We start from the raw sequence: 16,129 nt of genomic DNA on the forward strand, positions 1-16,129 counted from the left end.
CTCGATTAATCGTAAGAATAATCGATAGATTACTCGATTACTAAAATATTCGTTTACAACAGCCCTACTTGAAATGGTATGTCATTGTTGCACAATACTGTTTATTTTAGAAACACAGCTTACCTATGTGTTTGATTGATATATTTGTTGCCTGAATTGCAAAAGAGATGTTTTCGTATCCTGATGTCAAGGCAGAATGAATTAATTGCTCAACTTTAGCCACATTGTCTTTGTGATACTCCTGAACATGGAAGGTGCAGTTGTATCTATAGATAAAATAAAGGATTAGCATGAAGGCCACAGACATATAACTAAACAATAAATCTAAAGGATAAGAATATGTTAAAAACAGCAGATTGTCTTTTATTCACATACTGATTCTGTTTGCTGACGGGAGTCTGGAAAACAAGAAAGCAGAGATTTTACTTAATTTAGATGAAACAGACTGATAAAAATTTCCATCTGAAGATGTGATTTGTCTTGTTTCTATAGTGCAATGCATACTTACCAGTAAGCCAGTGTACTCTCCCATGCTCCTGTAAAATATGTCTCAGTTAAAGACAAAGCCAAATTTAAAATATTAAAAACTGTAACACTGATTGTGCACAAAGACTGAAGGAAAACCCACCTGATATAACCTTCTTTTATGACAAGATTCACCACACTCATAGTGTTATTGGTCTCAAGCTTTTGTTGCAGCTTTAAGAAAAAAGGGATAATGTAAATGTTTTTACGTATATGATTTTTGTCAGTGATTATATTAATGTTCTTACCCATTTCTTAATGATGTCTGTAGGCTTTGACAGGATTCCTCTTATGTGTAAGATCAAATTAACTCGAAAAAACTGATCTGGCATGACTGCAAATGGAGAAAAATGTAAGAGGTTACATTATACACTCTATAATGTAACATGTGTCAAACTCATGGCCCGACATGTCATTTTATGTGGCCCCCCCCAGCATTTTATAGGCTGATGATTGACTGAAAATTGGTTTTGATTACAAACTACATCTCCCACAATGCATTCCGATTGTTACCAGCCAACTAGAGAGTAGCAGAGTCACCTCAAGCTGCTTATTGATTTTCCCAGCGAATAAAACTGAGACATCGACAAGCTAACATCAAAATGTCCGAGAAAAGAAAAATCGATTTACAAGTAAGACTGTGAATGAAGATGTGTGTGAGTTGGTGTCAGCAGCGGCAGGTGGCGCTAGACTTTTTTTGTTATCCGTTATCTTGACCGACAACATAAAAAAAAAAAAAATCGGTCATGTACTATTTTTATCCGTGAAATTACAATCATATTAACATCGACTATTTAGTCGCATTTTATGCGGTTTAGTTAATATTCACCGTGAATCCAGATCCTATCACAGATTAAGCAGATAAATGCATCTACATTTTTCTCCGTAGTGACAAAAACCACTGACTGAGGCCCCAATAACTTTTAATAAATTAAATTAAATTAGCATCACTTCACCCGCTGGGGTCTGAACGCACTTCCCCCTGGTCCCCATCTGCAGAAAAATCTGCGCTAATTCATCAGTCAGTTGGATCTGTCTGATCCAAACAGATCAACTGAACTCTGTGAGTGTTTTACCATGTGCGGTCCGGTGTGCGCTTTTACCAGGATTATTTATTTATTTATTTAGCGTGGTTTCGCTTCTCCGAAACGGACAGATGTTACGTCTGCAGCTCCTCCAGAGCGCCGCTCTCCTGGGTAACGTGAAACCAGGAGGCTCCATTTGCTAAATCCGCTGGATGAGTTACTTCCAGCGGATTTTAATTCTTCGCAGTGGCGTAGCGTAACTGCCTCCGCAGTGGTTGAGCAGCGGACTGCGCATGTTACAGTCTAATTAACTTTTGCATCGTCATTTATTTCCTCAAGATAAACTACCGGCTCCTCAAATGGATTAACACAAAGTTGCATTCTCTTTAGTTTTCTCTGGTCTGTAATGGAGACTTGAATTTAACGCGCCATTTCAACCAAAGGCTTGTAATGCGCTTCCTAACCAGACGCTCCAAAGCGTCCGGTCCATAACTCTTCAACACGCTGTCAGCTCCCGGTCAGAAAGACGCATTTACTTCAGAGACCATGAGATGATATTCAGAAAGGATTTTTTAAATTAATTGATTTCAGTTGCCTCTGAGACTAAATCTTTGCGTAAAGTCTATAATGTCTGCCCATGTGACTTGTTTTTATCATTTACCTTTAAACACTGATTTAAATATTGCAATTTTTAAACTGAGCAGTAATTTTACATCCATGGAAACTCAAATGTAATATTTAAGACTTCAATGCATAAAATCAGTTATTTAACAATATGAGGTGGTGTTTCATTTATTTTTAACATTGTATTTTTATACATTTATGCCAGGGGTGCCCAAGTCTAGTTTTCCAGAGCTATCATCTGCAACTTTAGATGCATTCCTTCTCTAACACACCTGGACCATTGAATCATTATAAGCTTCTACAGACCTGAATGAGGGAAGTCAACCTTTTGTCTGGGGTGTGTTTTAGCAGGGATGCCCTACGTCAATGTGGCCCATTGAGGGTGGCCAATATGCTGAAGTGGCCCTCGGTGAAATTGAGTTTGACACCCCTGCTCTATCGCTTCAGTAAGAAAAAAAATCACACATGGGGAAATTGCTGTTTATTCTATATGATAGTATTCTTATTTTTGCCTAACTACATTTTTTTCTTAGGAAAGAACCTTGAATGGAAATACTGGAACAACATCTCAAAACATCAGCCAAGAACAACAAATTAATTACAATGAGGTTTAAGAAAGACCTTTTGAGTCAATATTTTAGAATGTTGCCAAAGCCCTGATCTAAATCCATCAGATATTTCCTTACAGGACTTAAAAGGTGTCTATAATCACAGAGTCATGCTGAATTTCCTCATTGGGAGACAATAAATTACACTTATATTCTACTTTGCTCTACTGTGGCCCTGGCTCAGTTACACCATATCTGTCAGAAGTGGGATGAAAATCCAGAAAATTATGCTATGAGAAGCTTTTGGAAAATTTTCTACCGTACAGTTGTAAAAGTAATTCTACCAAATCATTATGTAGTACTAAGAACATGGAAACTTTAGATTTGGAAAAAATAAGAAAAAATGTTCTGCATTCAGCAAATTAAAATTTTTTTACGGAGTTATTTTTTTATGGAGAACTAACCGACTGTTACAGTGCGATCTACAGGTTCTCCTGTCGTTGAAAGCTTAGGAGGTCTTGGCGGTGTGCTCTCCGTTAAACCTCTTTCTGTAAACAAAATTAAACACAAGTATTAAAAGTTAACAAATGTTTCTATTAGAGGTTAGAAAAAAAAATTCACAACCTCACCTGAGGTGGTTAATGAAGGCGTAATAGTTGATGGTGGTCCTGTCACATGGGGGGAAATGACTAAAAGACAGAAAGTGATTCATCAAAATAAATATCAGCCACTGAAAAAGAAAAGTGACCCAAATCCTCTTGTAGCACATTATGTAAGAATATTTTTTAAAAATTAGAAAACATATTGATTGGAGACATAAATGATACAATTTATGCAGTTTTTAAATGTCTAGTAATTCATCCAGAGAACAACACAAGTCTAATGTGTTAACCCTTAGCAACTACGTCACTTAATCATTCAAGGCGCCATGATGGACGTCGGGAGTGAGGGACTGGAGTTGTTTTTGCCAGTTTATTCATGGCTTCTACTTGTTCAAGTGGAACTCATTTGTCTGTGAAGGTAACACACCTGGATTAGCCAGCTCATACCTCCTCCCTTCTAATGTGCTGATCTAATTACCGACTTTGCCTGAATTCACATCACATGATTTATATCACTGTCATAAACAGCGTTTCCCCTTTTGTAGGTTAAAAACCTTCAAAAGATCCTAACCAGTTTTTTTCCATACATGCTAGGATATGACAGTGTGGCATTGTCTTCACGTTAATGATTAGACGCGTATCTTCTCCATTGTGCGATATTTAATATCTTTTTAATCATACTTTCTTATAACGTATATGAACTTTAATCTTCTTACCTTGAAAAACGAGTTCGCTGCAAATCATTGGTAACATCGAGGGCTGACAGTATTTATGATTAACGGTTGCTACCCATCGCCGCCATCTTTCCTCATTAAAAGTTATGCAATAAAATTACAAGTTTGGTTTCTATCCTTTTCTGTTTATTCATCCGACAGCGCAGCACCCAATGACTATTTTTAAAGTGAAATCAACTAAATAGAAGCGATTTTAGGCTACCAAAAGTCTGTTTTTAGACTAGCTTTAAAGGAAAGGTTGTTTTGACGTCTGTCATGGCGGCGGAGCGGGCAGATTAATGAAGAGCGTGACGTCACGTGCAAAGAGTCAATATCCAGAGTTGACATTTCAGCCACATTACATCATTCTAATAAAACACCAGAACTGAAAACAGTGAAGCAGTTACTTAATGTGCTCAAATCAACATCCCCTTTAATTAATAATCCTCCATGTGATTGCTGTGTGTGATTAGTGATCTGTAGCGCATTGGAAGACATGGGCTCACCAGCAGGAAGAACGGTGATGCTGTCATGGACAGCTTCTATGGTGAGGAAGTTGAAAGAGAAGTTTGTACTCAGTAAGGCAGAAATGTCCGTCTGAACTGTTTTTACGTCCGCAGCAGGATCCACGCTCACATAGACCTCACAGCCGAAACTAAAGAGGGGAAATATGAGAGCATGTAAATAGATTATGCAAACTAGTTTGGATTTTATTTAATTTATACCAAGCACCACTTTATTTTTTACACTTTCTGCCAGTCTCACCATTTCTCACAGACTCTGCTAGACATTTTTGCCAAATCCTACAAAGCAGAAGCGGTTGGAAATCTTTACTTAAATGTGACATGTGTTTGCAATTTGCGAAAGAAAAAGAAGATTATTTATCTATTTGTTTTCATTAACGTATTTTTTTAAAGGCGTACCTCGTCTAGGTGCATCTGGCATGTTGGCCTGTAGAGAACACAGATGGGTCAAATTTATGTCGGTCAGTTTTTTATTTGTTTGTTCCTTAGCACTTTTTGTACCCATAATTTTAAGATGTTTTACTATTAACCCACCACATATTTGGATTATGTAATCAGCTAAATCTAGAGCATAGATTTTATATGCCTACTACAAAATGCATATAATTGCAGGAAGTCATTAAACATCCTGCAATTGTCAGATAAACCAAACCATAAAAACCTATGAAACACCATTGTGTGTACTTTTACTACAGTAGTTGTTCCATAACTGCAGTTTGAGAAAAGAAAATGTGTTACCTTTGAGATGAAACAAAAATGTCTTGGACAGAAATGTTGTTGGGAAAAACGTTCACAAGCTGAAAAACAGAAAATGATATTACTGTTTTAGTTCTGACAATAGTCCTCTCACACTATTACATATCTGCCTCGCTTTTCAATGGCATTCAACTATATTTGGCTTAAATTAATTCATTATTGATTTTCTGTGGAGTTGATATTGTAGAGTTTTATCTCCTGTGTCAGAAACATTGAGATGTTGAAATGATTTTACTTGCACTCTCACATATTTCTTAAATGTTTCAAATGTTAAAACAGTTTTATTATTAGACACAGATAACCAAAGAACAAGATAAGGTTTTTGAAGTTTATTAATTTGTTAAGGCAAACGCTATCCGAAACCTGTTTGAAAACCAGTCAATCTCTTACCAAATCATGAAATTTTATTAACTACAATTTTTTGAAATCCTTTGTTTTGCTTGACTTAATCACTCTTAAATCTACAGAATCCAAAAATCATCTAATCAATACCCATCTAATGACATGGAGCAGACTAAAGGATTTTAAAAAGTAACACAAAAGTCATGCCATGTCTTAGGAAACAAATTTTCGAATTTATCAATATGAAAAGGTTTACAATAATAAGTCTTTGGGACTCCAGTGAACAACAGTAACAAATTAACAAATTGAGAGAACATGAATCATTGGTGGATCTTCCCAGGAGTGACTGGTCTGCCAAAATTACTCAAATAGTGCATAAATAACTAATCCAGGAGTTTACAGAAGAAACTAGATTCTAGATAAAACATTATCTAAAGAACTGCAGGCCTAACTTGACTCAAAGGAGAGACATTGGTCATGTTTTTCACAGTAATTCAAATAAAAATCATCTGAATCATTTAAGGCTGTCATAAACTGTTGATAGATTATCCAAATTTCACCTCCAGATAGATGGATCATTTGCTGGTCACTTTGCTACTGTGCATTTCCCCACTGAGGGAATACAGTAAAAATATATTCTATTAGTTACACCATAAACTCCATCAATTTTACACCCTTCTTCCCACTATACATGCACTTTAAAAACAGAGCTTAAAATTTGAAAATTGGTTGAAAATGTCCTCAATTTCTTCACGTTTAGATTCTCATCAACATGCGTGACAAGATAGGAAATAGTGTGACAGCAGATGTTTGTACCCAGTTTCTTGTGATTCCTTCCAGAGCCAGTGAGCAGTTTTCAGGACTTTTGAGGTTGGTTACGGTCACCCACATTTTGATTTCGTAATTAGACCAGCCTAAAAATAGAAGAAAAAAAGGACCATGGTAGAGCCATTAATAGGGTCGTGAACCTCAAAATTAGACAAGTCAGAATATTTCTTCTTTGACTACAAAGTCAGCAAAATAGAGTGATTTTAAAAAGTAATTCTGCAGGCTTGTTAAAGTAATCATGCTTCTTAGACTTTTCTGCACTTTGTCACATTACGTCTGAAAACTACAAAGTATTTTTTCTGGCTGATTGCAAGTTATATTTTTTACATTTTAATTAAAAACCATTTTGAAACTATAACTTTTCCTTCATTTCACCATTGTAATCTAAGAGCAGTATTATGTGTTTTCCAAGCACATAGTGTCATTTTATAGCACAACCAAGTAACTATCTTAACTTGAGTTGTTAGAAAAATGCTATATATATATATATCAAATATAACTTTACTTTGTAATTTAACACCTTAAAACTGGGCATCTGTCACTTTAAAAACTCCTGCTTTTCAGAAACTCCACCTTAAGGAAGTTATCACAACATGGCTCCTCTGTTAACCCTTTAGGAACGTTTTACCAGCGTTTCACTGAAAAGTAGCTTGTATAATGAGCTCAGCAGTACCACTAGGTGTTTGCTAATTGCTGCTGGCTAGTCTGAAGGAGCTGATCTTAAAGGATTTCTCAAACATGCATCTAAGAATCAAGGCAACACTCCAGGTATGTTTTTGATGGGGGAATAACATTATAACATGAAGTAAAGCTCAAAAATGTTGATTTTACACAAGACTGCCCCCTTATAATACCAGTTAATTACAGTTTAGCTTCTAGTGAAGAAATGAGAAACAGTGTTTCAGACAGACTTATATGAGCAGTTATATCAGTAAAAATAAAATCCCATATTTACCACAGGTTAGATTGCTGTCGGGGACAGGAGGGCAGTCATACTTCCACTGCCGCAGATCCCAGCTCACCACATCTCCGTCTGCACAACCCAGGTTGCTCACCTCCTCAGCGCTAAACTCCTTCCCCCACATCCTGAACAAACCTATCTCACCAAGCAAGTTGTTACCGCTCTCCGGCTTCAGTTCACCATTAGGGTGAACACTATGAGAAACCCCCAGAGTCAGAGTGCCATTTTCTGCCAGCTGTTGGTGTGCATCGTCTGAATAAAAAAATAGATTTTTTACAGTAGGTTCATTTAAGTACACCTTCAGCGTCTGGTTTTTACCAGACCATGTGAGACAGATGGAATGCCATTTCTTTAATGAGACTTCGTGATGTACTTGGTATTGTTTTCCAAAAAGCCAAATTTTTAAATTTGCATTATTGCCTTCAAGTCCCAACTCTTTCCGTTCTGTAGATCTGTAAAGAAAGCCTGTCCATTGTGCTTTACTGGTGCGTTTTAAACGAATACAGATGCTCATATCCATCAGAGCTGGAACGCTCACTTCCGGGTGGAGCTGCCACAAACATGGAGGCCCTTTAAACTCCAACTTCTTTCCCCACAGACTGGTGCTGGCAGAGTTGGCTGCTAAAAGGACGCACAGAAAAGACTAATGAAGACCCCAAAAAAACAGTTTTTGAGCTCATAACACATCTGTCGCTGTAGAAAATTAAATACAGCAAAAATGTTTGTTTTTTTTCTAAATGCCTTTCTATTGGCATGAAAATAGTTCCAGATGTTGGTACCAACTCAGCCAAACAACACATAAAAACATATGACAACAATACATTATGTGTGTTAAAGTAGAATAAGTATTTACTACTTTACAAAAACAAGCTGTAAAAACTCAGAAGATGCAAAAGAAATTCTGAAAGCAGTCAGTTTTAAAAATATTTCTTACTATCAAGGTATCACACAAGACGTAGATCATGCTGGGTAAAAGCAATGAGCTCATCAAAACCTCTGCAATGGACCAAGTGAGCACCCCTGTCACTACGACAATCATTTCACCATAAATCAACAATCATTAGATGTGCCACACAAGACTTGACCACATCAATCTGCCACGTTTAGGAATTACATTATTTAGCATAAAATTATTAGCATCAAATTCATATTTGTTAAATTAAAGATGTTATTTGACAACAGCGTTTGATCTAACAACATCACACAAACAGATTAAAATGACTTGAAAATTTGCACTTAATCCTCTTTTTTTATTATTTATTCTCTTTGGCCTTGATTTAGTTTTAAGTATGGTTGATTATTCTGTGCTGATTCAGGATTTTGGAAATAATATGTCTAAATTGTGATCTCTCAATTTTCTTTACTTTTATCCTACTGCTAGGACCTTTTCTGTTTCTTTTCATAACTTTGAATTTGATCGTTATTCTTGCTCATTGTGTTCCACAAGAATCTATTTTTTCTTAATTCATTCATTTTTCTTCCGTTGTCTTGATTTTGTGTGAACTTAATTGCTTATATTTGCTTGATTTGTTGTTTTTAAGTGTTTTTATTGTTATATTTCTCTTTGAAGCACCTTTAGTCTCAAGCTGACAAATGAATGTGCTTCATAAATAAAATTTACTTGAACTGATCAATAAGGAAGACATCAATCCCAAACAATACAATACAGTTAGGTTGTTCTTCTTAATATGAGATTCCTTGTCATTTCCAAATCAAAGCCTGTTCTACAGAGTAATTAATACATTTGAGGACATATTAAAAAAATAATTTTCTAACTCTCACTTCACATGTTTTAATTTATAAAAATATATATATGACTTCATACTTCAAAGGCGTATGAAGTATGGTGTCCAAAGTAGCTCCATACTTCAAAGACGCTACTTTAGACAATTGATTTAATCTTACCTGAATTTAGAGGACACAATGACATCAATATAGACAAACAGATGATCAGAAAAGTTAAGTTTCTCATTGACGTCATGACAGCAATAATTGAAGCAAAAGTTCAGGACTTCTTCAGCACTCAGGTGTTCATCTGCTGTAAAAGAGCAAGAAAATCTGTCATGTTTTATTCATTTGCATCCTCATCAAGAAAGAATAGCATGCTAAGAATTTAGCATAACTAAACTGAGTAAAACAAAATGAGACTTACCATTATGTTCTCACTTTATAAGGATCCAGTTTTATGTTATTAAGTGTTTTGTGAGAAAGTAAGCTTTCACTTCACTTATAAAGAAGTTATGTGGACCATGACAGCTGGCAAATGTCCCTTTATTACTCTATGAGCACATCTCCACACCCACTGCCTTTGGTTTCTGGAGTTACTCATTAATCACAAGCAATAAAATTAACCAACAAACATGCTATTGCTTAACAAAAAACTTCATGAAACAAACAAAAGAAAGGTTTAATGTTGCATAGCACCTTTGAATAAAAGTCAAAGCTGAAAATGTGCAATTTGGAAGACAACAATATATCTCTGCATCTCGTTGCATCTTCTGCAAATGCATGACTTAAAGCAACAGAAAACAGGGTTTGTCATTCCATTTCTGTCATTAGTCACAGTGACGGCCACATCATGCAGATGTTACTGTGCGTGTTTGTGTGTAGGTTTTATCAAGCCATGAGTTCAGCTTAATATTCTCAGACATTGAGTTTTATCTTCAAGTGATAACTGTCCAAACAAACCTAATTGGCTTTTCCGTGACACATCCAATGGCTTTCAGCTGTTCAGAACAGAAGGCAGGCCAAGCCCATTACAACACTGAAAAAATTTAACAACCAGTGTGTATTAACAGAATTTGTACACTCATGTTTTCTAACCAGAAAGTTACATTTTTAAGCCAAAGGTAACTTTGAGTCATTTTTCCTTCTCCTTCTTCTTTTTTCTTGCTCGATACTCCCATCAAGTGGCCAAACCCTGTATTGCAACCTTTTGTATTGAAAGAGTTTATGAACTTTTCTGTCATCCACACCATGAGCCTAGACTTTATCAAGGTGTTGCTTGCACCAGAATCAAAGATTTGACCCCAGAAATGCAGACACTCCGACACAAACAAAGTCTCTTTGTTGCACTAAGAACCGCTAACAAGGACCTCATTCATCTATTTTTATCCCCTTCCCTTTTCGTCTCAGTGGTCCAGAGTAAAATAAGAGAGGGTTCCCCAGAGAGAATCTGAGATGACCGGTTTGTGACGTGAAGTGCCCCGTCTGGGGGACTTGTATTCACTGGTCTAAGGTTACCCTGCTTGGGAACCCCTTCTGCGTCACAGGTGATGTAGAGCGATGGGATTTCCCAAAGATTGTTCCCACTGTTTGAATTCCTCCTCTAAGAAACTCTGAGATCAAAACGAACACAGAAGGTGTGGAGATATTGAGCAGACATCAAAAAATTCGTAAGTGTTTGACGTTTTTAGTCCGTTCAACTTTCTCTCTCAGAATTAGCTGTTTTTGTTTTAGTTTAACATTTGAAATCATTTTTAAAGGTTGTGTTTCCTCAAGCTGGAACATACACAATAAAGAAGAGGCATGTTTACTTTTCTGATTGGAGCTTCTTTCATTTTGATGGTATGTATGTCTTCTTATTACTTTCCTTTTTCACTTTCATTTAAATATGATGGCACAGTGCATAATTTTCCTAAATATTGTGTTAGTATTTTGTGGATTTTCTGCAGAACAACATAATGAACAGGAAAACACATCTAAAACATGAAACACAGCTGTCTCTTTGGATCAGGGTTGAGAAACACTGAGATAGAGAAGACATTAAGCATAACTTGCTGAAATGAACTTTTCATTATCTGGCAAAACTTCTATATATTGAGGGGAATCAAGCAGTTGGATTAAGGTGTTTTAAAGCAGACCATAACACATTAAAGCAAGACACTGGCCCTTGAAAATGTACATTGATGTAACAGACTTGAAAATGTATAATCTCCATCCAATTTTGAAAAGAAATGAAAGCATCCTAGTTTTTGGTGTGCAAAGTGGTTTGGGATATATGTATTCCAAGGAAGTAATAACCAGGGGGCTGAATAGCATGCAACACCTTTTGTAAGAAAACATTTAGATTTTTAGATTTTTTTTTTTACTTCCTCAGGAATGCGTCATTCCTGAGAAAGATGCATTTCTTTGTGTTTGAGGCTGTAGTTGACAACATGCAAGAAACTTCAGGAAACAAGTCTTTTGCAAAGCTCTGTACATTTCTTTAGTGATGGTGAAACAATAAAAAAGGATTGATTTGGCTTGTAGTCTTACCTGCTTCTTTCTAAACTCCTAAAATTAATCCCCCTCCTTTGTGTGCACAGGTGCAATCTGAGCCTAGATGTGATCAGACGGAGTACTTGCACCATAATGGCACCTGTGTTGCATGCCCTGTTTGTAAACCCGGAGAACAGCTGTCAGGGGTAATGCAACGCTATTTCACAGCATCATTTCCTCCTTTAAAACCCGCTGACACTAAATCTACACCGTATATCATTTCCAGGATTGTGGCTTTGGGTATGGAGGGGATGGGGTGTGTATTCCTTGTGAAGCAGGGACCTTCAGCACAGATACGAGTGTGGATCCCTGCAGGAGATGCACCCAGTGCAACCTGCTGAACCGCTTGGCGTTGGCTGCCTGTTCACCCACCAGTGACTCTGTGTGTGGGCACTGTCTCCCAGGGTTAGTCCCATCCACAGCGCCAGAGAAAACACCAGTCGCATTTTGTTACTAGTTTCAGCTGTATGTGTAATTGTGTGCAGATATTATGAACTGAAGAGCCTGACAGGCGAGGTGGAGCTGCTGTGTATTCCTTGTGACAGTCATGACACAGTCCACAACGAGTGTTTGCACTTTACTTCTCGAGGCTCAAAAACACGTAAGACCCAAAGATAAACCAGTGGCACAACACATGCAACTTTATGCAAAAGCTTTTGAATCTATTGGTGATTTTGTGAAACTGATATTTTGTTTGACAGAGAGTGGCATCCTGTTACCAGTCAGAAAGTCAGAAGAATCAACAGCAAATGGTAATTCAATGTTTATACGTAAAGATCAAGAGAGAAATTTACATGCAAGTTTAATGGAAATTTAAGGCTTTAATAACCATACAATAAACATAAATTACTTAAATGACTGAAAGCAAGATTTTGGTGCACAAGTTGGAATCTTTGTGAACTTTCTTTAATCCTGTTGGGATTTGAGCAGGCTAGCTGCTGCAGTGAGATGCAGCTGAATAATTTGAAAGTACCCAACCAACATTTGCATTTGGGTCCATAAATAGTCCGAAAAATTAACCCTCTTCAGAGATTGTCTTCTGCTCCCATGTTAACCGCATCTGTATATGTTTGATGCAGGACAGCTTGGGGTAAAAAGTTGACTTCTTGTACGAGTTGAACCTTTTTGAGACCCAGAAAACATGCTGCCAATACGAGTTGTAAATAGACCCGACAAGAAGCCTAGCGTGACTCCAAGCCCAGTAATCTGCCTGACTAAAATCCACATGGGGCCTGTAATCACATGTTCACTGAGTAGTCCTCTGTTTTCATTATTTCATTGTTTTTAAAATTCATCAACGTTGTTAATTGTATAACCTAGTACAAAAAGAACAGTTCAAATCTATCCATGAATCTCCAAAATGCCAGGATATTCATGTCCCTGATGAATGCATGTAAATTTCCACCTGAACTCTTAACATGTTTTTAATTTCTTTTGTATGTTTTCTTGTTCTTCTTTCAGGAATAAAAGAGGAAAGTCTTTCTGTGATCTTCATCGGCACTGCAATAGCGTCCCTGTTTTTCCTTATTTCTCTGTTACTTTGGATTCTCCTCCTGACTGCAAAAAGATTCAGTGAGTTAGATTATTAACATTTTATCCATGTTTTCTGTTTTATTTGTGTTTGGTTGACAAAAGTGAGATTCTAAGCATGTTTCTCTGTTCAGAGCAGATTCCTGAGCGCCGTCTGAAGCCTGAAGGTTTGCTGTCTGCAGCAGACATTCAGTACGAATGTCCCTCCAGTCACGCAGAGAAAGTAACACAACAAGTCCGTCCTTCAGAGCCTGTTTCACCTGATGACACACCACGGTATGTTTTCTATGAAATCTGGAGCAAAGAACAACTTTATAGGCATTTATTTAATCTATGTCCTATTTTTTTAAAATGTTAAAAAACCCAGAGGCCCAAATTCTCTGAACCATGAGAGTGAGCTGCATCCCACTTCTATCGTGATTAATGTCACCACCAACATCAAGCCCTGCAGTCAGAAACAAGATAACATCATGCAGGAAGGACAAAAAGGCGTCACCACAGAGGAGGTGCTTTGTTTTCTTTTCCTCATTTTCTGAGAATCTCGCAGCAGCAACACTGAGACCTTTGCTGAGCTCTCTGTCTTAAGATTTGAACGTTTGTTCAAACTTCAGTTTTAAAGTTAATTTTAAAGAACTTTTCTTCATGTACTGAAGTGCATAGTAGGGCTGCAAAAACGATAATTTAGTAATCGATTATTCTGCCAACTAATCAATTAATTGGATAAAAATCTTGGCACTTTTTGTAGATTTTTCATTTAACCACTTAAGCTAATTTTATACAATATTAGAAATACATAAAAAATGCAAATGAACAAATACGTTAATTCATTTTTTGTCTCAACAATTATTGATTAGTATATTAGATGACAATTATTTAAAAAATTGTGAACTAAACATATTTTTATAAAAGTTGTATACTGTGGCATAAAGGGTAATGTACAGTACCCTGGTTTTTAATTAAATCTGGTGGAAAATTTCCATATCGTCACCTTCCTAAAATAATTGCCAAAGTGATTTTTTTCTCCCCACCAAATCATCTCTTAGCAAAAAATTACTTTTTAGGAAAGTGATGATATTTTATATGTGAGTCTAAATAATTTGTTCTCAGTGCTTTTATGAATAATAAGTCAAATAAGTTCATGATAATCAATGAATTTATTCTAAATCATAGTATATCTGTTGGATTACTGTTAGCGTCAGTGATCAAATATATTCATTAAAGGACTGAGTAATCCTGCTTCATCTATTACATCAACATTAGGTGGAGAAAAAGCTGCAGACAATATGGGAGATTGCTCAAGGTACGTACTTTACCTTACACTATAATAAGATCTAAATATTCTCCAGTTGTGTGTTTTAAAGTCTGAGCTCTTATTTTGCAAGTTCTTTCTGTTGTTCTGAATCTGTTCAGGTCAGAGTATCGAGATGCTGAGCTACGACGCCGTCCAGGATTTGTCCCTGCTGCTCGACTCTCCCAACCACGTCTACGTTTTGAGGAAGCTGGGGCTGTCTTTGGGTGTGCCCCCTCACCTCACTGCTCATTTCCACAGCTTCCAGGACCTTTTTCAGTACCTCCGCACCTCCACCTACACGCAGCTTCCCCAACTGGCCCAGGCCGCTGCACTCCTGCCTAATTTTGAAGTTGTTTCGAGGATACACAAAGCCCTGGTGAACAAGTGATTACTTACACCCTGAGGGTGCGTTCCCATGACTTGAACTGTTGTGTGTTACTCATAACCTGCTTTACATGATGACACAGTCACCAGATCAGGCTGAATTTACTTACTGCAAGATGAAAAAGACATTGTTTCGTCTGTGGAAAATAGATGTGGAGTGAAATGTGACACCACTGTAAGGTGATTATTCATAGCAGAGCTGACTTCACTAATTTTTTTTGTGTAACCTGTGCTAAACAGAAAATAATGCATGTGTTATGATGATAAACTAATAATTTCAGATAAAATAAATCAGATTTCATACTTTGTGTGTTACTCCAGCTGCAGTTCTAGGCAATGTTGTTTCCTGTGTGCAATGTGAAATGGGTGAGCAGCCCTCTGGCAAAAGCATGTGAGACAAAGCCAGACAGAGGATACAGTGTTCATGGTAAAAGAAAGGAACTTGAGCTCTGAGAACATTTTCTTATCTGCTTACTGGGAGATGTTTGTGAATTGAGATTCTCCAACACATCCAATCTGGTAAGACTTTAAGTTATCCCATTCTTTTAAAAATTAAATCAAACGTTCTTTATAGGGAACTCAAGTGCAAAATGTACTACATTTATTCTTTCTGTCTGAAATTAGTAAAGTAAATTAGTAAAATATGTATTTTAAATGATACAGCAATCATAATAAGAATTGATCTTAGCAATAATATTTTGTAGCAATAAAACAGAGCAATAGTTTTATTTAGTGCAATTAAGAAGAAAAAAACTTTTTGAAGCCAGGACCTTTTTCAGTACCTCTTCGTCTCCATCTACACGCAAGTACCTCTCTGAACGCTAGAGGGCGCTTTCTTCTTAATTAGAAATAGCCACCGTTGTTTCTTGTCTTTCCTTCCTTTGTGCGGGATCGTTTATTAAACAGATGCAGTACAGAAGGCTTATTAGTCGCTCACAGTTAATGGAAAAAAAAGTTAAAAGAGCACGTTTTAAATAATAATTATTGTAATAATAATCAGATCAGATTGGTTTATTTATTATATGCAGATAAACGCAAAGTCAACATGGAATGAAATGCTTAGGAGAAGAAACGTAGACTCGCTGTAAAATCAAAAAGTACTAATAGCATGTAAAAGAAGTACATAATAAAAATGATAGTAACATAAATACTATAATATTACAAAATAGTATAGTACCAAAAAACATAACATACAATATAGTCATATTTTTCTGAA

General features: G+C 36.5%; 2 protein-coding genes across 2 annotated transcripts in view; one reads left to right on the forward strand and one right to left on the reverse strand.

The window, feature by feature from the left end:
- The window catches only part of adgrg4a (adhesion G protein-coupled receptor G4a), a 23,201-nt gene extending 13,494 nt beyond the window's left edge, over positions 1-9,707 (reverse strand). Inside the window, exons 1-15 of the mRNA XM_015029649.1 lie at positions 9,601-9,707; positions 9,354-9,486; positions 7,443-8,069; positions 6,476-6,573; positions 5,300-5,358; positions 4,961-4,988; positions 4,803-4,840; positions 4,544-4,692; positions 3,352-3,411; positions 3,187-3,270; positions 774-859; positions 629-699; positions 509-536; positions 376-398; positions 124-266 (exon numbers count right to left, since the gene is read on the reverse strand). Of these exons, the coding sequence (XP_014885135.1) occupies positions 124-266; positions 376-398; positions 509-536; positions 629-699; positions 774-859; positions 3,187-3,270; positions 3,352-3,411; positions 4,544-4,692; positions 4,803-4,840; positions 4,961-4,988; positions 5,300-5,358; positions 6,476-6,573; positions 7,443-8,069; positions 9,354-9,429 (1,570 nt within the window). The 5' untranslated portion in view covers positions 9,430-9,486; positions 9,601-9,707. The remainder of the gene's footprint in view (positions 1-123; positions 267-375; positions 399-508; positions 537-628; positions 700-773; positions 860-3,186; positions 3,271-3,351; positions 3,412-4,543; positions 4,693-4,802; positions 4,841-4,960; positions 4,989-5,299; positions 5,359-6,475; positions 6,574-7,442; positions 8,070-9,353; positions 9,487-9,600) is intronic.
- A 912-nt stretch (positions 9,708-10,619) lies between these two features.
- LOC106945725 (tumor necrosis factor receptor superfamily member 27-like) lies at positions 10,620-15,178 on the forward strand. The gene is made up of 11 exons (XM_015029622.1): positions 10,620-10,843; positions 10,934-11,015; positions 11,756-11,854; positions 11,935-12,113; positions 12,194-12,309; positions 12,410-12,460; positions 13,170-13,280; positions 13,373-13,514; positions 13,606-13,744; positions 14,499-14,538; positions 14,649-15,178. Exons 2-11 carry the CDS (start codon positions 10,977-10,979, stop codon positions 14,915-14,917), a joined length of 1,185 nt encoding a protein of 394 aa, XP_014885108.1. The 5' UTR covers positions 10,620-10,843; positions 10,934-10,976; the 3' UTR covers positions 14,918-15,178.
- The last annotated feature ends 951 nt before the right edge of the window (positions 15,179-16,129 follow it).

The sequence above is a fragment of the Poecilia latipinna genome, unplaced genomic scaffold (assembly GCF_001443285.1).
Source record: "Poecilia latipinna isolate Pla-1442-1.1 unplaced genomic scaffold, P_latipinna-1.0 Scaffold159, whole genome shotgun sequence".
Taxonomy (NCBI): domain Eukaryota; kingdom Metazoa; phylum Chordata; class Actinopteri; order Cyprinodontiformes; family Poeciliidae; genus Poecilia; species Poecilia latipinna.

Bases quoted from the DNA above. Each gene is read 5' to 3' on its own strand.
- LOC106945725 (XM_015029622.1), top strand. From the start codon at position 10,977: ATGTTTACTTTTCTGATTGGAGCTTCTTTCATTTTGATG. The intron at 12,310-12,409 runs GTAAGACCCAAA...TTTGTTTGACAG, and splicing joins TTCTCGAGGCTCAAAAACAC to AGAGTGGCATCCTGTTACCA. The intron at 14,539-14,648 runs GTACGTACTTTA...GAATCTGTTCAG, and splicing joins AATATGGGAGATTGCTCAAG to GTCAGAGTATCGAGATGCTG.